The 20,469-nt window shown below is 48.1% G+C and overlaps 1 protein-coding gene across 2 annotated transcripts in view; it reads right to left on the minus strand.

The window, feature by feature from the left end:
• Nucleotides 1–1,799: 1,799 nt before the first annotated feature.
• The window catches only part of Itpr2 (inositol 1,4,5-trisphosphate receptor type 2), a 457,151-nt gene continuing 438,481 nt past the window's right edge, over nucleotides 1,800–20,469 (minus strand). For both annotated transcript variants that reach the window (XM_045139538.1, XM_045139536.1), the window contains exons 55-56: nucleotides 2,999–3,160; nucleotides 1,800–2,344 (exon numbers count right to left, since the gene is read on the minus strand). In XM_045139538.1, coding sequence (XP_044995473.1) covers nucleotides 2,258–2,344; nucleotides 2,999–3,160 — 249 coding nt within the window. In that variant the 3' untranslated portion in view covers nucleotides 1,800–2,257. The remainder of the gene's footprint in view (nucleotides 2,345–2,998; nucleotides 3,161–20,469) is intronic.

The following is a 20,469-nucleotide window of genomic DNA, read 5'->3' on the forward strand; positions in this document are numbered from 1 at the left end:
GCCCCCTTGTGCATCTGGCTAATGTGGGTCCTGGAGAATTGAGCCTTGAACCAGGGTCCTTAGGCATCACAGGCAAGCACTTAACCACTAAGCCATCTCTCCAGCCCTAGAGTATACTTTTTAACCAACACTATTATCAGCAAAGATAACCTTGAGTTTAAATTTTTTGTTGTTCATTGTTATTTATTTATTTATTTGAGAGCGACAGACACAGAGAGAAAGGGAGAAAGAGAGAAAATGGGCGCGCCAGGGCCTCCAGCCACTGCAAACTAACTCCAGATGCATGCACCCCCTTGTGCATCTGGCTAACGTGGGTCCTGGGGAATCAAGCCTCGAACAGGGGACCTTAGGCTTCACAGGCAAGCGTGCTTAACCGCTAAGCTATCTCTCCAGTCCTAACCTTGAGTTTTAAAAACAGCCACTTTAGTCTGGTTTTGATGAGGCCATTAAAACATGTGTGTGTGTGTGTGTGTGTGTATATGTATATATATATGTACACACATACATACATATACATACATATGTATATGTGTATATATATATACATATACACATATATACATATACATACATATATGTGTGTGTGTATATATATATATATATATATATATATATATATATATATATATATATACATACACACACACACATACATATATATGTGGGGGGGGGGGTTTCAAGTGTTAACTAAGAATTAAGAGTAACTGAGTGACAAATTCCTCATAGGCCATCTACTGGTCCATGGTCTGTGTCCTGTGTACATATCTCCCAGCTTTTTAGCATCTGTAGGTGAAGGGTGCCAGGCCCTTCCACCACAGGCCGAGAGGAATAATATCTTGTCAGTGTGCAGGACTGAGTTTGGGTGGTTCTGGTGAGGGTTGGGGGGAGGTTGGGAGGTACCAGTGGATACAGTCAGACAACTCGTTGCACTGGGCCCCACATAGCTACACTTTACGGTGTCAAGGCCCGGCTCAGTGTTTACGTTTCCTATGGGTTTCATACAGACCTGGGGATCTATGATTTTAGGAGGCGATGGCTTACACTATAATACAACATCCTCAAACTTTAACCTTTGTGTTAGTAAACCCCAGCTATGGCAATGGCTGATGAGAGTTTCATTGACACTAGGGGTCAGATGGTCAACTTGCAAAGCCGTGCTTAGAGTTCCCAGTCACACCCCTGGGCCCTGGCCACAGGGCGTTTCTCCTAATACAATGCATTATTCCCATTTTGCTTTTATGTCTCAAATGTATAGTCTCCAAAAATAATCCAACTATCCAGATGATTTTTTTTTCTCCTCAATACATTCTGGTTGCATGGTTCAACCATGGTGATACTGTATTTTCTTGTATATTCCATAACTTCCGTAGATACACCTCCTCACTCCAATGCACAAGAATAGAATAAAAATTTATTTCCTTAAGCACAACGAACGCAAACTGCTTTTTACTCCATGTTTATAAAAGGGAAGGCCACCATTATAAACTCAGAATTTTCTGTCAGCTTTAAGTATTTTCATTTATTAACCTCAGTATATTTTAACAGCATATGTACTCAAAAAACTTCTCCCCTGGGGCTTACTGTCAGCTTTTGCTTCCCTGGGTCTTTAATGATCTTAGCCTATCCATGATTTGAAACACATTCGCAGCAAGTTATATGAAAATCTCCTTTTGCACAGCCTGTGGACAGAGCCTGTCTGTGTTTAGGAGAAGCCATCTCATTCCAGTTATATACCAGCATGAGAGAAGTAAAATATATATATATATATATATATATACACATATATATATTTACTTCCCTCATATATGTATATATGTAGTTTTCAACTCATTTTGAATCGTTTTTGTCATTCCCTTGTAAGAATGGCCACCAAAGTACAGCTTCCTGTCTCACTGGCCTGTGTGCCACAGCGCAGAGAAACAAACGCGGGCAAGCCATGCTGGAGGAGGCAGTGGGCACGGAGAGAAGACCGATCATTCCCGAGCCCCGGGAGCACGGGGAGGCTGGGCCGCCTCTCCCACCCTGTCCAACCCCGCGGCGGGCTCCTGGCATCCCGCTGCACTGAGAATGTGTGTATGTGCTGACCCCAGCTCGGGTCTTCTGGAGCAGGGAAACACAGTCAGATTGTTCTCGGCGTCTTGGTACTTGGTTGTTTTGAAGTGTTCAACAATAGGCACTGTTTGCTCCCTCCGCCCGCCCTTCCTTCGGCAGTGATGCAGCATGCTATGAAAGGCTGGTCACGGCCGCTCCCGTGGTGTCAGTGTGGGGCCATGTGATGGTTCACATGGGTTGTGTTTGATCCCAGGAAGCCCAGCCTTTGCTTGTTCTTTCTTTGTTCTGTCATCTGAGGAAGAGAGGGAGAGAGACAGAGAGAGCTGATCTATTCAACTGTTCCTTGGGCCACAGAGCTTTTATATTCCTATTTCCCAAGTCCCTAATGTCTGGCTTCATATAGAATGTACTTAATAGGAAAAGGAGATTTTACAAATAAAATAAATAAGAAATTAAAAAAAAAACTCAAAAGGGATATTTTAAAGTGGATTTCCATAAGCAGCAACTCTTCCCTGTGGGGTTACGATACAGGAACCGTGGCTGTTTTAGAACAGTTGCTTGTGACATGGCCATCAGCATGACCACGGCCATTTCAGCAGCTGCCAAGGGGACTGTTAATATCACCATTCCTTATGGGGCTCACAGCGTCATACCGTAATGCACTGGAGTACGGGCAGCTACTGGCGACAACCCACCTTCCCCAGGAGGTTAGAAACAAAGTCCTCAGGGGGTCCTGGGATTGTGGCCTCTGCTCCTCCCTTCCCCAGAGCATCCAGGCAAAGTGGATGTCCCTACTGGCCAGGATGCAACTCTCCAGCGCAGCGTGGGGCGGACTTCTTTACCGGGGTTTGCCATCTTCAAGAGACGACACCCTGGCTCCCAGAAGTCTGTGGGCCCCTCATGACGCAGTGGCAGCCACTGGCCCCCTCTCCCTGAGCGCACCCACCTGTTCCTTCAGTTCTGCCAGCTGCCCCGACAGCTGTCGGACCAGGCTCATCGTTGATTCCAGCTTCTCCTGCAGGCTCCGGATCTCATTTTGCTCGCTGTCACCCTCGTTGCTGACGAGCGACATGGCCCGCATCCGAGGAAACCAGTCCAGATTCTTCTCCTGAAGGTAAATAAACGCGCAGGAACAGGGCGGTAAGTGTGGGCTGTGGGCGGCAGACTGGAGTCTAGATGGAATGTCTGCAGGTGTTAATTATTGACATTTAGGCCAGGGTCTCGGCTGGGCGTGGCGGCTGAGGAACATCTGTAATACCAGCACTTGGGAGGCTGAAGCAAGGGGACTGCTGAGAGTTGAAGGTCAGTCTGTGCTGCATGGCACAGTGTCTCAAAAAAAAAAAAAAAAAAAAAGCAAGCAAACAAACAAAACCCCACTGTCGGGCTGGAGAGATGGCTTAGCGGTTAAGCGCTTGCCTGTGAAGCCTAAGGACCCCGGTTCGAGGCTCGGTTCCCCAGGTCCCACGTTAGCCAGATGCACAAGGGGGCGCACGCGTCTGGAGTTTGTTTGCAGAGGCTGGAAGCCCTGGCGCGCCCATTCTCTCTCTCTCCCCCTCTATCTGTCTTTCTCTCTGTGTCTGTCACTCTCAAATAAATAAATAAATAAAATTTAAAAAAAATTTAAAAAAACCCACTGTCTCTTGGCACCTCACACCCTCCCACCCCACCCCAAGGTGCTCTCTGACCAGGAGCAGGAAGGAGCAAGGTTGGGATCAAGCAGAAGTTAAGACATTGGTCTTCACGGGGCAGGGAGAGGTCTCCATATTGAAACAAACTCCCGCAGGCTCCCAGCTGGTTCTGGATGAAGTATTTAGAAGCCCACTCTGGGCTGGAGAGATGGGTTAGCAGTTAAGGCACCTTCCTGCGAAGGCTAAGGACCCATGTTCGACTCTCCAAATCCCCACGTTGGCCAGACGCAGAGGTGAGGCAAGCGCAAGGTTGCACATGCCCACTAGGTGGCGCAAGTGTATGGTGTTTACAGTGGCTGCGGCCCTGGCATGCCAATTCACTCTCTCTCTCTGTCTCTCTAAAAAATAAATAAATAAGATGCCCACTCTGGCCCCTATAGAATTCCGTGAACGCTGATGAAGGATGACATGAGTAGAGTCTGGATGCTGGGAGAGAGATTCAAGTATGCAAAGGCTCAGTATAGACATGAGGGGTTGTACCCTTCTCCCCAACACATACACACACACACACACACACACAGAGAGAGAGAGAGAGAGAGAGAGAGGAAAGGGGTGGTAGTGTGGGAAGGTAGTAAAAGAAACCTTTCAGTTCCAGCCACCCCAACAAGGTTCCCTCCCACTTCCTCAGCTGAGGCTCCCAACCAAGACTGTGGCCTCTGGCCCTGTGTAGTGAGAGGGCATGGCCCGAGGTTATCCTGTGCGTTCCCTTTGGAAATCCTCTAACCAAGGGGTGACTTCCCCATGTGGCAAAGGTTGCTACCACTTCTGCTTTTCTAGGCAGATTGGGCATGTCCCTCTCTCTCTCTCTCTCTCTCTCTCTCTCTCGTGGGTGTGTGTGTATTCACACACATGCTTTCCCCTCTTATTGTTGTAGATACCCAGCTGTCTTGACCACTACCTGCCTGACACTGCAGAACCACGGTGCACGGCTTCGCATACAGTTTTCAACCTCCCCAAGGGCTCTGCGAGGTAAATCCCAATGTTCCCCATTTTACAGATTAAGAAGACATGAGAAAAGCCAGGTGTGGCGGCGCACGCCTTTAATCCCAGCACTCGGGAGGCAGAGGTAGGAGGATCACTGTGAGTTCGAGGCCACCCTGAGAATACATAGTGAATTCCAGGGCAGCCTGAGCTAGAGTGAGACCCTACCTTAGAAAACCAAAAACAAACAAAACAAAACAAAAACCCATGAGACGCCCTCCAGTCCATGTCTCAGGCTAGAAAGCAGCAGAGTTGACAAGTAAAGTCTTGGTACCACTAAGTGGGTGTGCCCATCTGTCACCATCTACCCACCTACTTTTTAAAAAAAATATATATTTTTATTTTAGAGAGGGAATTGGCATGCCAGGGTCTCAACCACTGCACTCCAAACGCTTGCATCACCTAGTGGACATATGCAACCTTGCACCTGCCTCACCTCTGTGCGTCTGGCTTATGTGGGATCTGGAGAGTCGAACCTGGGTCCTTAGGCTTCACAGGCAAGCACCTTAACCGCTGAGCCATCTCTCCAACCCCATCCACATACTTACTTGTACATGACACCTTCTAGCACCCTATCCAGTGAGCTTTCTGCTTAGGGTGACGCCTTCCCTCCCAGGAAAAGTAGGCAACCTCTGCCAGGGGCTTCCCATGCATGAAGGGTGTGGAAGTCTTTTCCTTTCCTGGGCACACTGGAGAGGCATCTCTGGGCAGTCTTTATAATAAATCATTGGTTGGAGTAAGGAGCTGTCCGATGGTTCTCTACCTCCAATAGCAAGGAAAGGGACTGATGGAGGATTAAAGACAAAACATCTAGAGGAAGAATTTCAAACAGCATTTAAACAGCTGTGGCTAATTAGCATTTCAAAGGCGAACAGTCAGTTCCCTGGGAAGCCAGTGTGACAGGTTTATTCAATCAATCCCATCCTCAGGTTTTTAGGAATGAAAGTCAGGTAACACTGTGTGTCTGTTCTCCATTAGCTAGTGGCTTTTGACAGCTCCATCACAGAGTGGCTTGCATGGGTGTCAGTCTAAGCCATCCAGGGGTGCTTGTTAGAAACTGCTGGTTCCATCCTCACCACCTCTTACCAAGGCAGAGACCAGGGGATGTGTGTGACTCTGACCTGATGTCACGGCAATGTGAGAACTCTGGTCTGCACACAGAGAGAGATGAAGGACCACCATGGCTGTGTGGGGAGAGGCGGCAGAGGGAGCGACCTGAAGTAGCTAACTGGAGAGACCGGGCGGACCCCATTAAGCACTTGCTCCGCACCTGTGGGAGGTCCTGTCATATAATGACGATGGTTACTCACACACGGCACCCAAAGCTGTGCAGACAGCTGGACTGATAGAGGCTGATGTGTCTCCTGATTCCGAAAGATACGGGTGTGGGGAAGCTGGGGCCCCAGCGGTGAGGAGCGTTAAGGTGAGGATTAGCAGCAAGCATGAGACCAGGCCTGTGCTGCGTGCTCTGCAAGCATCCTTTCTGTCATTCGTCCTCTGGACAGCTCCCTGAGCTCAGTTCTACTCTGTCTGTTACCTCTTATCTAGAGTGCTTTACTTTCTATTATCGGAAGTGTACAAACGCAGGAACCTCAGCTAGCAAACTCCCCACTCAGGGCCGGAAAGATGGCTTAGTGATTAAGGCGCTTGTCTGCGAAGCCTATGGACCCAGGTCTGAATTCCCAGAACCCACGTAAGCCAGATGCATAAGGTGGCACACACATCTGGAGTTCATCTGCAAGTGGCTAAGGCCCTGGTGTACCAATTCTCTCTCTCATAAAAAAAAAAAAAATTAAAAAATTTTTCTTAAAAATCTAAAAATCCCCCACTCAGACACTCAGACCTGTGTGCCTCTGGTCTGGTGGCACAACTCCAGGAAGTGAAAGCACAGAGGTGATTCAGTGGAGAGTGCCTGCCTAGCGTGTGCAAGGCCCTGGCTTCCATCCCCAACACAACAAAAAAAGATAAAAAAGGGGGCTGGAGAGATGGCTTAGCAGTTAAAGGCGCTTGCCTACAAAGCCTAAGGACCCATGTTTTACTCTCCAGATCCCACATAAGCCAGATGCACAAAGGTGAGGCAAGCGCAAGGTCGCACATGCCCACTAGGTGGCGCAAGCGTCTGGAGTTCGATTTCAGTGGCTGAGGTCCTGGCGTGCCAAGTCTCTCCCTCTCTCTCTCTCTCTCTCTCTCTCTCTCTCTCTCTCTCATGTCCTCTCACTCTCTAAAATTAAAAAATAAGGAGAAGAAAAAAATTCTGATCGTAGTAAATATTGCCTAAGTTGCATAACTAGTATTTCACGGACACAGAATTTTCACAACAACAAAATCCTGGAGATGTTGATAACTAACACAACAGTGTGAACAAACATCGTGTCCCAAAAGCTGTATTTAAAATGGTTAACACAGCAATTCTCACACTGTCTAGATTTTACCGCAATATATTTCCAGAGTCCAGTTCATTAGATGAATTGTGCACACAAACCCTGATGTCACCTTGAAGACAGCCTATGCCAACATCTGTGATGAAAGTACAGGAGTGACCCTGAGACATGATGGTGCGGGGGGCGCATGGGGAAGGGACTGGCATAAACACTGCCTTTCTCCGAGAGGTGAAAAGCGCAATGATGTCATTTCAGGGGCCCCAGAATTTGCTGCGCCTCTTTTAAGGCCCTTAATTCAGAAGCTGCCACCAGGGGGCGACCAGAGGAGGAGCTGTGTCTGTCCCATATGGTGCCTTCTGGGAGAGGAGATGGGACTGTTGAAATCAGATGATTGTTTTTGTTTTTCTTTTTAAATTCCTATTCAGGGAAAAAAAAAAAAAGTATCCTGCTCAGTCACACCAAAGAATGAAAATTTAAAAATAAAAGCAAAGAAGGATGAAATCACGAAACTTGAAGGAAAACGTGTGGTATGAGGGATCATTACGTTAAGCAAAATAAGCCAGGCTCAAAATAACAAACACAGCGTGCTTTCTTCATATTGCAGAATCCAGATTTAAACTCAGACTCACACACATGCACATATGAACGTAGAAAGGGGACTGGCCATGAGAAGGCAGGATGAGCTATGGAGCGGTGGAGGAGGGGAGGAACGAGCAAGGATGGGGCCATATGTGAAAGCGGGAGGGGAGGAAGGAGGCCAGCATTGGGGGGATGGAGGCAGGAAAGTGGGGAACCGGTGAGAACAAAGGAAAATGACGTGTGCACACGAAAACGATGCCACAAGGAAACCCATTATTTTGTCTGCGAAACATCCATTGACGGGGCCTGGGATGGGACACTGTCAGGTGACATGGCCACGCCCAACGGGAGTGACGATGAAGCCATCCACTTCCGAGGCGCAGATGTTGCTCTATTTCCCCAGCAAACTGGGAGCTGCCAACGCGAACACAGGTGACTGTGAAGCCTCCTGCCTTCGAGGAAACCATGGTGGCTCTCTCACAGTCCACACCTCTGCCAGGACATTCATTCACCACTCTGTCCTGCCTTTCTCTCTGTTCACCCACTCCTTTAGTGATCCCTGCCAGTGATCCTAGGCCCGGGATAAGCCCTGCCCAGCCCAGCCCAGTCTTACGTCCTTAAGATTGACAGCCAATCATGAATGGCAAAAATAATGCCAAGGTGTGCTTAGGTGCTAGGCGGGAAATGGCATGCTCCTAACATTCTCTTAGTTTCTAAAAACTGCCCTCTGTTTTAGTCCTCATTTTGTTTTCTTGGTCATTCTTTTGCCTTTTTTTTTTGTTTGTTTTGTTTTTTTGTTTTTTGAGGTAGGGTTTTACTCTAGCCCAGGCTGACCTGGAATTCACTATGGAGTCTCAGGGTGGCCTTGAACTCACGGTGATCCTCCTACCTCTGCCTCCCGAGTTCTGGGATTAAAGGCGTGCGCCACCACGCCCGGAATCTTTTGCTTTTTAAATCCACCGATTGTCGCATTCCTCCTTCCCCTTCTGTATCAACTGGCCATGATTTGAAATGAAAATACAACATGTAGTTTTCAACGTTGAATTGTATTTTATGGCTCTTTGTAATCTTGAAGACACCTGAATGCTTATATCTCTCAGTACACTAAAACTTCCTGCCAAATCTTTCCCTCTTCTTTCAAATCAGTTACACAACTGTTCTTTTGTGTGTGTGTGTTTTTTTTTTCAAAACTAGTACAGGAGGAATGTCTTTTCTAGCCAAGATGAACTGAAATGCAAAAGTGTGTTTAGAATAAATGTTGCATTTATTTTGTTATTGTTGAAAGTAGCTCTCAACAAAACACTCAGAAATTCCCTTTTGTGTTGGGCTGATTTCCCTGTTTCTGTCAAGGTGAAGACAAAGATGGAGCCTGTAGCCTAGGCAGATGCATAGCTGTCAGCTCACAGGACACCCCCTCCTCACCATGCCAACCCGGGCTGTGCTGGCTGTCTGACAAAGCAGCCTGATTTCGTTTGAGTCGTCAGTTTACACACATCTGCTGTGTACTTGTGATCGTGCCCATGGCTTTTCGGCTCCCAGGTTGACTTTGGCTAGTCCATATGACATCATTTCCTTATTTCACCAGGAGTCAAGATAGCAGAGCACAGGGCAGCAAAAACTTGCATCTCTTGGGTTCCTTTTCCCAAGATATACTCGGGAAGCATCTACCGGGAATCAGAAACGCAAGCCGAGCCAGGTGAGCGCCGGGCCGTGGATGCACATCATGGCCAGTGCTGCCGTGTGCTTAATATATGGCTCTGTGCAGGCCGCAGGCACCGAGAGGAGCATGCGGGACTTGCCACGGACTGCAGAGGAATATCAAGAAGGCACTTAGTAATCAGCCTCTCCCCTGATGCCACACACCCCAGCTATGCTCAGCCAGGCTCTGACAATATCACGTTCTTGGCTGCCTTCTTCATCTGAGCTCTACGCTTACTCTGTGTTTTCCATTCTGAAACCCATTCGAGGAGCCTCCCAGGCTGAAGAGTGTCATCCTTTCCTGAGAGCTTCAGCAGCGAGCCCTGTGGGATTTTTCTCTTTGCTGATGGCCGCTGGACAGCGGCCACACTGGCGAAGCACCCACAGCCACCTGAGGGTCCCTCGAGGGAAGGCTTGCCCTCACAGTGTGTCAGAAGCTCAGGGACAGGACCCATCATGTGAGATGTGTCTTTCAGGTCAAAGTAAGCCGTCTGGGCAAGATGGGGTGCTTTTGCTGTCCCATTATAGTTTCTGCTCAATTTCGACAGGGGCTTCCAACCTGGCGTTCTAGAGGGCAGGTGAAGCATTACTTCAAAAGATTAAGAGGGCTAGAGAGAGAGAGAGAGAGACAGACAGACAGACAGACAGACAGACAGAAAGAGAGCTCAGTCAGCCAAGTGCTTGCCTTGCAAGCGTGAGTTTAAGTTCCAGAATTCATGTAAGAGGCCAAGTGAGGCAGCACATAGTGGCAGCTCTGGGGAGGCAGAGACCCGTGGGTTGCTCGGGATTGCTGGTCGACCAGCATTCTAGCCTAACTGGAGAGTTCCAGGCCAATGAGAGCCTCTGTTTCAAGGAAGGTGGACAGAACCTCAGAATGACACTGGAGGCTGTCCTCTGGGCTCTGCGTGCACACACACTGTGCATACACATGGACTGTGCACGTGCGTGTACACACACACACAGAGAGACGCACACAGACAATTACATGAGCCTCAGTGAGAAGAGGGAGTGGTCCAAGGCTGGGAGCTCTAAGAAAATCCCAAGCCAATAGCAGCTTTGCATGCCTGGGTATCTAGTGCTGTGGTGCCGTAACTTTGGCGGGATTAACCAGGGCAGGGGAGGGGAGAGTGAGAGTTCACGCTCTGGCGGGCTCTGGACTCAGCCTGGTGCAGCAACGAGAGTGAGGAGAGCCGAGAGAGTTGCATGAAGCCCAGCGTCCAGGGCAGCTGAGCCATCGGCCAGACTGGGGTCCTTGTGCCCCATGAATGGAAGGACCGGGTACCAGAGGAGGCATCTGATAATGCCAGGTCTGGGAGGCCTGTCTATCAACGTCTTGTAAGTAACAAGTGACCAGGGAGGCAAAGGGTCTGCCGGCACGCTCCTAATTCCCCAGCACTGTTTTTCTTTGTTACTTGGGAAACATTCTAGCCACAAGGACAGACTTCCAGGAATGCCAGACAACTCCACACGTTGCACAATCATTTTCCTTCCTGCCTGCGGCTTCCTTTTCCAATCAATTTTTTTTTTACTTTTTTTTTTTTTCATTTCAGTGAGAGAGAGAGAGAGGAGGGGGAAAGAGAGAGAGACAGGGGGAGAGAGAGAATTGGTGCACCAGGGCTTCAGCCACTGCAGTCGCACTCCAGATGTTTATGCCACCTAGTGGGCATGTGCAACCTTGCACTTGGCCATCTTTGTGCGTCTGGCTTACATGGGCTCTGGAGAGTCGAACATGGGTCCACAGGCTTCACAGAACAAATGCCTTAACTGCTAAGCCATCTCTCCAGCCCCCAATTTTTAAGCCCTTTGAATAGATACCCATACACACATAATTTCTCATTGGAATTTCAACCTTCTCATCACTCATTAATTGCCCATATTTTGACCTCTTAAGTTCCTATCTCTTGCTCCCGTTGCACAAAGGGCATAAATATTTGTTTTCTTTTGCAAATAATTTGAACTAATTTGCAAGTCTCTTTGCAATAGAAAACAGACAAGCCCAGGAGAATTCCTCGTGATGCGATTGGGCAAAACTGGAAGCAGAGCTCTGAATACTCCAGTGGGTGTTTGCTCAACTTCTGAGGTTAGTATGGCACTAAGGTCAGCAATAAACTCGAAGTCGGGTCAAGATGGGGTGCCAGGTTGTCGTCAAGAGATCTTTCGTGTGTACCAGATTTCCTCACTAGCACTAAAGACCCAAGTTCCTTGAACAAAGTATCCCATGCATGAAGGGATGCTGCATACAGACCTGGATTAAACTCAAACCAATATTTTCCAGTGGGTTGGGGCAGGCAGAAAGTAGACTTTGGATATGGGCTGACAAAGTAAGATCACAGCTTCACAGAGAACAGCAGGGGTCACTGACTAGCTGGCTTTGGGCCTTGGATTTGTTACAGGATGGTGTAAGGTTTGAAAGGAATCCTGCCACTGTCACCAATGAGGTGACAGCTGGGGACATGGGTTCATAGACCATGTGCTTCTGAATACAATGAGGCAACAGGCATCTGTCAATCAGTTGTCGCGGGATAAGAAGCAAAGAGGTAATTTCAAGGAGGATAACAGGAGAAATTTTAATGATGGGGCAAATATCTGGACTTCCGTGGTGAGCCCAGGAGAAAGATACGGGCATGCTACGGCTCCAGAGGCTGGCGGCACTGTTTGAATAATGATGTCTGGTTGACAGGAATTATGACCTGTCAATCACAAGAGACACAAGGTGAACAGAAGTTACAACCACCAGCCACAGAGCAGTTTCACCCAAAGGCAGCATGAAAGCTTCCACTGAGGCACGGGGAGATAGCTCAGTTGGTAAAGGGCTTGGCTTATAAGCATGAGGACCTTGGTTCAAACCTCAGAACCCACTTGGAAACAAACAGGCTGGGCATGGTGGTGGTGCTCCTGTAACACCGGTGTGGAGAGGCAGAGACAGGAGGATCCCTGGGACTCACTGGTCAGCCAGTGTAGCTTGCTGCTTAGCAAGCTCCAGGCCAATGAAAATCTCTGCCTCAAAAAATGTGGGTGGGGCTGGAGAGATGGCTTAGCGGTTAAGCGCTTGCCTGTGAAGCCTAAGGACCCCGGTTTGAGGCTCGATTCCCCAGGACCCACGTTAGCCAGATGCACAAGGGGGCGCACACGTCTGGAGTTCGCTAGCAGTGGCCGGAAGCCCTGGTGCACCCATTCTCTCTCTCTCTCCCTCTATCTGTCTTTTGTTCTGTGTCTGTCACTCTCAAATAAATAAATAAATAATGGACAAAAAAATATTAAAAAAATATGTGGGTGGGCTGGAGAGATGGCTTAGCAGTTAAGGTGTTTGCCTATGAAGCCTGAGGACCCAGGTTCTACTCCCCAGAACCCACATAAGCCAGATGCACAAGGTGGTGCAAGCTTCTGGTGTTCATTTGCAGAGGCTAGAGGCCCTAGCATGCCCATTCTCTCTCTCTCTCTCATAAATATATAAAAATTAAAATACATTTTTTAAAGGTGGTAGTAACTGAGGATTGACACCTCTCTGGCTTCCATGTGTAGATACACACATGTACACGTATACCTGTACCCATGAACACACACACGCGCACACACACACAGAAAAGCCATCATTTTATTATGCATTTCTAGTTTCTGCGTAAACTAACAGAATCTCTTATTTTTAATCCCTATTTTACATCCCTATGTAACTTTGAAACATTTCACTGATTGTTTCTATGGACGAACAAACTAATAGAAGCCTTTAAAACTGAAATAGATACCAAAACAATTTCTGTTTTTAATATTTTTTTTAATTTTATTTGAAAGAGATAAAGAGAGAGAGAATGGGCACACCAGGCCCTCAAGCCATTGCAAATGAACTCACGTACCACCTTGTGCATTTGGCTTTACGTGGGTCCTGGAGAATCGAACCTGCATCCTTTAGCTTTGTAGACAAGTGCCTTAACCACTAAGCCATCTCTCCAGCCCCCTAAAACAATTTTTTTTTTAATTTATTTGAGAGTGACAGACACAGAGAGAAAGACAGATAGAGGGAGAGAGAGAATGGGCGCGCCAGGGCTTCCAGCCTCTGCAAATGAACTCCAGACGCATGCGCCCCCTGTGCATCTGGCTAACGTGGGACCTGGGGAACCGAGCCTCGAACCAGGGTCCTTAGGCTTCACAGGCAAGTGCTTAACCACTAAACCATCTCTCCAGCCCCCTAAAACAATTTCTACATGTAAAATTTACTTCCAACACAGGATGGAGTCAGTCGGATTATCTCATAATGCTTTGTTAAGACTGGCTTCTGACTACAGGCACTCTGTGCCCACGAGGATGCAGACGATTCTCGGAGTCCCACAACTCTTCTTGTGTTTCCCCACGTGAAGTGGGATTTTCTCTTCAATCAGACATTGCTCATCTTGACAGCTGAAGTGACAAGTGCCCACAGGCTCATGGCTGTTATAGTATGGTCAATTTCTAACACATAGTTCTACTTGGCATTTTCCATTCCCATCAATTCCCATGTGCTCCTCAGAACCAGTCTCTCTTGGGTGGATCTGCCTCCTGAGGCTGGGGCACTGCTGTTTAATAAGCAGCCTGACTTGGCCTTTGTTTCTCCTTCCTGGGGAGGGGGGCGACCTTAAGCCTTTAGAATTTCCAGGTGACAGACGTGTCCGTTACTCTGTGAGCCTGGGATTGATTACCCCTGGGTTTGTTAATGAGCTGACTCAGCAGGGGTTACTAGAATGACCAAGTGCCCACCCCAGGATCACAGAATTAGGACTTGGAGCATCCAAACTTCTGGGCTAAAGACTGAGTTCCAGGGGCTGGAGAGATGGCTTAGCAGTTAAAACGTGCTTGTCTGCAAAGCCAAAGGATCCCGGTTCAATTCTCCAGGGCCCACATAAGCCAGTTGTACAAGGGGGCACACACATCTGGAGTTCATTTGAAGTGGCTGGAAGCCCTGGCACACCTGTTCTCTCTCTCTCTCACTCTCTAAGTCTTTCTCTCTCAAATAAATAAATAAAATATATTTTAAAAAAGATTGAGTTCCATCCTCTTGTGGTAATTCAGCCCATCAGGTTGGTGTAAGGCAACAGTAATCAAAGGACACTGGGATGAAGGGGCTCCACAGGGCTTTCTGGCTTGTCACTGTGCTGAGATACAGGGAGAACTCACTCTCTGACCTCCACCCATGGGTGCATTCATATGGGTGATCCTCCTCTATGTAACACCCTTTATAATGCAAAGGTAACAATAAGTATCGTGGTGTTAGACTTCTTTGAGTAGTTAATTCACATTATTGAATTTGACCGTGTGGTGGCAGCCCCCAAATCTATAGCCAGCTTCTCAGAAATGAAGGTAGCCAGGGGACCCCCAAAGACTAAATTCTCATGTCTTGATGGGGGAGAGGGGTCCATGCCCTCTTAACTTGTGGGAGCCGCACTAACTGTGGGTGGTCAGCGTCCGAAGGGAAGGGTGGCGTACCAAGATGGGGTGGGAAGCATACAGCATGTGGGTGACCAGTCGCCAGGTTACCAAATCGGGCTGTGCCAGCCGCTCAGTTAGCCAGAGGGGCAGTGTGCCCGTGGGGGATTGGGAAGGAAAAGGACAGGTGGTTCAGGTGGCCAAGCTGTCTGGACACGGCCTGTTGCTCACTGCTGAGCTGAGACCCACCGAGAGTGAGCTTTCACACGGGAACAGTCCAGAGAGCTGCAGAGCACACAGCGCATCCGGACAGGACAGAGCGCATCCAGGCAGCTGCAGCTGTGTGCAGTCTGTGCACGCTCACGTGAGGCACGCGCATTTACCCTGCACGGGCCGGGCTCCCTGCCTGCTCTTGCTGTTGTGTGGTCGGTTGGTTTTCCTTAGCCCTTGAGAAGGAAGGGGATGCTGTTGGATTCTGGTCTTACATGAGGTCTCTTTGTACACCTTAACCACTGTGCCTGAGGAGTTAGGGGCAATTTGAAATCCATTAGCTTGCCAGTGCCATGTGCGATTAAACTATCTGTTCTTGTGGGCTCTACCCATTTCCTTGTCAGGACTGAATTAACTGTATCACACATAATGATGATGATATAGGGTTGAAACAAAAAAAAGCAAAAAATAAAGCGTGTGTGTGTGTGTGTGTGTGTGTGTGTGTGTGTGTGTAATTTATAAGCATAAACCTGAGGCCTTTTAGCCCAGTGGACCCTGCCTGCTCTAGTTCCCATTTCTTGGTCCATTTTCTGGTCTCTGCCTGTCCCCTCACTATTATATTTATTGCACAGGAACTCTCCTGATGAGCTCCTCCCATGCTGAGCCTGTTCCCACCAGGGTTCGGCTCCTGCTGACCTGTGTCTTTCAGACTCTTGCTGCTTTGCTCCAGCAAGGCCACTCCTCAGAGGCGCCCTCCACAGCCTCACCCCACGGAGCTTCATGCCTGTCCACTCAGTTTGTTTCCTCTTCCCCAACTCAGTGGTTGACAGTACACAGTGACGTACCCCCAGCAAAAGAAAGCAAGTTCAATGGCCGGGAACTGTTTCACTCAACCCCAGAGCCCAACAACGGTCCCTGGAACCATAGTAGGTGGTCAAGAAATGCTCACCAAACAGGGCCTGGTCAGCCCAGCTACTCAGCAGGCCGAGTCAGGAGAAGAGCAAGTTCAAGGTCACCCCGGGTTACAGAGTGCATTCAAACCAGCCTGGCAAGCTTAGTGTGACCCTGAGTTCAAAAAAAGCACAAAGAGGGCTGGATATATATATAGATCTGTGTAGAGTGCTTTTTGCACGTCTTGGGTCCTATGGTCAATCTCCACCTCAAAATGGGGCACGCTGCTCCACGATTGCTACTCTTCTTTTCTATGATGGGGACTAAACACAGGGTATTATGCCATCCTCCCACCTTTGGGGTATACTCAAGAATATTAATGTGCTCTGGGAAAGTCCGTGCAGCCCCCCAAAACAGTAAAAGAACCCTCCGGTGTTCAGGGGCGAAGACAGCAGGCTGTGCTGACAAGCGGTCCCCATCCCTGACACCCGCTTTGCCTCTTCCTACGTGCCTGACCAGGGAGGATTGCCATCAACAGTTCTTCCTCTGAAAGGGGGGATCGTAGTGCCCTTCTTTCGGGATCCCTGTCAGGATTGAAACCCATGCCACAGAGGGGGGCGAGGACGACGTTTGTCCCCATGCAGAAAGAAAGCCTGGGTGCACGCACTGCTTCCCGTGGGAGGAGAAGGGGCAGGCAGCAGAGGGGTGTCATGTGAGGTGTGACACGTGAGCTGTGTCATGTGAGGCCATACGGTCAGAGGCGAAGCACAGGGAGAGAGGGAGGAGGGCTGCCACCGCCTCATGGGAGTGTGACGTCCTTGCAGTTAACACATTTTTCAGAAACAGGAGAAAGAGAGTCACTCTGACATGGGCTTTTAAATTTCCCCATGCCACTTGCAACCCGGGACTTTTCTGGAGGGGCTTTCCCCATCGACTCCGCCTCTCCCACTCTTGCTGACCAACTCTGGGGGGCTAAGGCCCCAAGCTGTTTCTTTAACAGCCCCCAAGTACAGCTTTGGCCCCTATGCGTCCAGTTTGGAAAATGTAAAGCCCTCTTCAGAGAGCCGGCACACAAAGACGGGAAGGGTCGAGGGAAGGATGCTATTTCTGTCCCTATCCTCTGCAAGGGCTGTCTGTGGTCAGGCCTCCGCAGTGAGGTGGGGTGCCCCTGAAGTCAGAGCTGACCCGCTTGTGTATCAGACTGTTGCCTTGAAAGAAAGCTCGGAGGCTTTGTTCCAGGGCGTACACACTGTGAATCCTCCTCCATTTCCTCCTCTATTGTTCAAGCTACAAGAGGGGCCCAGGGAGCCCTGTCTTGTCTTGTCTCTCCCCTCGCTGCTCTTGTGACTCACTGTTTGGCACAAGTGAGGATGGCCTTTAGCTTTGCATGGTCACCTATGAATAGTGCCAAGGTAGTCTGGACCTTGGAGCCATTTTCTTTTCTTTTCTTTTCTTTTCTTTTCTTTTCTTTTCTTTTCTTTTCTTTTCTTTTCTTTTCTTTTCTTTTCTTTTCTTTTCTTTTCTCTTCTCTTCTCTCCTCTCCTCTCCTCTCCTCCCCTCCCCTCCCCTCCCCTCCTCTCCCCTCCCCTCCCCTCCCCTCCCCTCCCCTCTTCTTCCCTTCCCTTCCCTTCCCTTTTCCTCCCTTCTTTCCTTCCTTCCTTCCTTCTTTCCTTCCTTCCTTCCTTCCTTCCTTCCTTCCTTCCTTCCTTCCTTCCTTCCTTCCTCCCTCCCTCCCTCTCTCCTTTCTTTCTTTCTTTCTTTCTTTCTTTCTTTCTTTCTTTCTTTCTTTCTTTCTCTCTCTCTCTCTCTCTCTCTCTCTCTCTCTCTTTCTTTCTTTCTTCTTTTTTTGTTTCTGCTGTAACTTTGCACACAGAAATGAGATTACAGGAGAAGGCTGTGACCTAGCTGTGGTTCATGCCTGCTTCCCTACTTTAGAGCTGACATGACATGATCTCCAGCGGTCTCACAAGCAGGATTTAGTTTATCATTAGGGGGCTGGAGAGATGGCTTAGTGGTTAAGGCACCTGCCTGTGAAGCCTAAGGACTAGGGTTTGATTCCCCAGTATCCACATGACCCAGATGCACAAGGTGGCACATGCATCCGGATGGAGTTCGTTTGCAATTGCTAGAGCTCTTGGCATGCCTATCTCTCTCTCTCTCTCTCTATCTGCCTCTTCCTCTCTCCCTCCCTCTCTTTCAAATAAATAAATAAACTATATTTTTTTAAATGTTTAAGCTGGCATGGTGGCACATCCCTTCATCCTAGCACTTGGTGGGGGGTGGGGGAGGGTTAGGAGGAGAGCTGTGATTTTGAGGCCAGTCTGAGACTGGAGAATGAGAGCCAGGTCATCCAGGACTAGATGGAGACCCTACCTCAAAAAATTGTTTAAAAAGTTATTATTAGGAATGGAAAATGGTTGGTCTCACCAGCAGCAGTAGCTCAGACTTCCATGGAGCTCAAAGTCAGTTTGAGCTCTTGTTTAGAATTACACCATGTTGAGTCTCTCCACAAAGACAGGAGCAGATGTTTTGCTTTATCCTGTTACTGAGATTTCATTGGAATCTTACCGGTATGTATTTTTTCTAATATTTTACTTTTATTTATTTATTAATTAGAGACACAGAGATGGAGGGAGAGAGAGAGAGAGAGAATAGGTGCTCCAGGGCCTCCAGCCACTGCAAACAAACTCCAGATGTATGAGACCCCTTGTGCATCTGGCTAATGTGGGACCTGGAGAATCGAACCAAGGTCCTTAGGCTTCGCAGGCATGTGCCTTAACCATTAAGCCATCTCTCCAGCCCTTACTGGTATGTTTTTAAAAAGGATATTGCAGTTAGCACCCCAGCACTTAATATCATTTACAGCTGTGTGATTATTCAGCATTTCAAACATTATCGGCAGCAATCTCACATTTAACTGTGGTGGAAGCTGGGCTGTAACCTCTGTCACCTATGGGAGTCATACTAATATTTAAAGCATTGACTATGACCCGAGTCCTGGTTATGACTTATATATTCTGTAACGTCCAGCAAATTTTCTTCTCACTTCTGTTCTTCGGAGTACTTTCTGTTCACTCATCCTTCCCCAGTGTCTTATAACTCATTTTGAATTTGCTAAAAAAACACTAGATGACTTGGTGATGCAACTATGCAACGAGACTTATAATAATAGAGATGGTGCACAGTTACTAATTAGCTCAGGAATTAAAATAATCGCAACATTATTCTGTAAGATCCACCTGTGTTTAGGTTTGCATGATATACAAAATTGAGATGTGCCAAAAACTAAAGAAGTCAGGGGGTTATTATTTATTTTATAAGAATGTTCCTTTTCCCTCTCCTCCCTTCCCCTCCCCTTCCCTTCCCTTTGCTTCCTTCCTCTCCTTTTCCTTCCCCTTCTCCTCCTGGGGTTCAAACCCAGGAATTTGTGTATTCTAGGAAGGACCTTTACCACTGAGCCCCACCAAGGCACCATTGGATTTCTTTTACTTTTCATTTTTTTTTTCCTTAGGCAAGCCCAACAGACTGGCCTTTTATCATGTGACAGAGCCAGAGCGAGAGTGAGAGAGAGAGAGAGAGAGAGAGAGAGAGAGAGTTGGTATGCCAGGGCCTCCACCGCTACCTCTGTAACCAAACTCCAGGTACATGCACCACCTTGTGCACACGTACGACCTTGTGCTTTTGCCACCTTTGTCTGAAGAGCTGAACATGAGTCCCTAGGTTTCACAGGCAAGGGCCTGAACTGCTAATCCAGCCCTGGATTTCTTTACATAACAATTTAATTAGGCGCACTGAATGGAGGATTCTCTTTTCAATACAACACAAAGTACATGTATCTGCAATGTCCAGAAACAAGCCTAGTGTATAGAGTGAAGCAATAATAATAATGATAATAATAATGATTATTATTTTTTTTTAAGTAGGGTCTTGCTCTAGCCCAGGGAAACCTGGAATTCACTATGGAGTCTCAGGGTGGCCTCGAACTCACAGCGATCCTCCTACCTCTGCCACCCAAGTGCTGGGATTAAAGGTGTGCGCCACCACAGCCGCAAAAATTATTTAGATGTGCACTATCAGGCTAAGCAACACATTTAGAAAAAAAAAAAAAAACTCATTTATGTGAGCTCTTCGTTTACTACAAGGTCAGATTTTACAGGGTGCAAGCAGCTGATGGCATCCATGTATGACCAAGCCTTGACACACAACTGTTACTCTCTTATTCCCAACAGCAGCTTACTGTGTTGAATCCCGCCGCGTTACTGTGACTGGGTCAAGACAAGCTGGACCATGTTCACGCCTGAGTGCCGACACCTCAAGGAAGACAGAATGAACGACGCTGCTACAGCAAGCGAGTCCTGAACCCTGAACGCATAATGGTACTTCCTGCAGGACAGCAGCCGTGGCCCCGACATGCAGAGACCCGAGAGCCGGATCCTGCAACTTTCATGGTAGGAGCGTTTTCCCGAAACTGTGGTTTTTCTGTCACCTGTTGAAATTCTCACAGTCATGACGCGGGAGTCTAAGAGATCAGAGTGCCCATTTAGTGCACGGCGATCTACAGACGAGAATTCGTTCATGCTTGCGTGCCATTTAGT

Source organism: Jaculus jaculus, chromosome 22 (assembly GCF_020740685.1).
Source record: "Jaculus jaculus isolate mJacJac1 chromosome 22, mJacJac1.mat.Y.cur, whole genome shotgun sequence".
NCBI classification, from domain to species: domain Eukaryota; kingdom Metazoa; phylum Chordata; class Mammalia; order Rodentia; family Dipodidae; genus Jaculus; species Jaculus jaculus.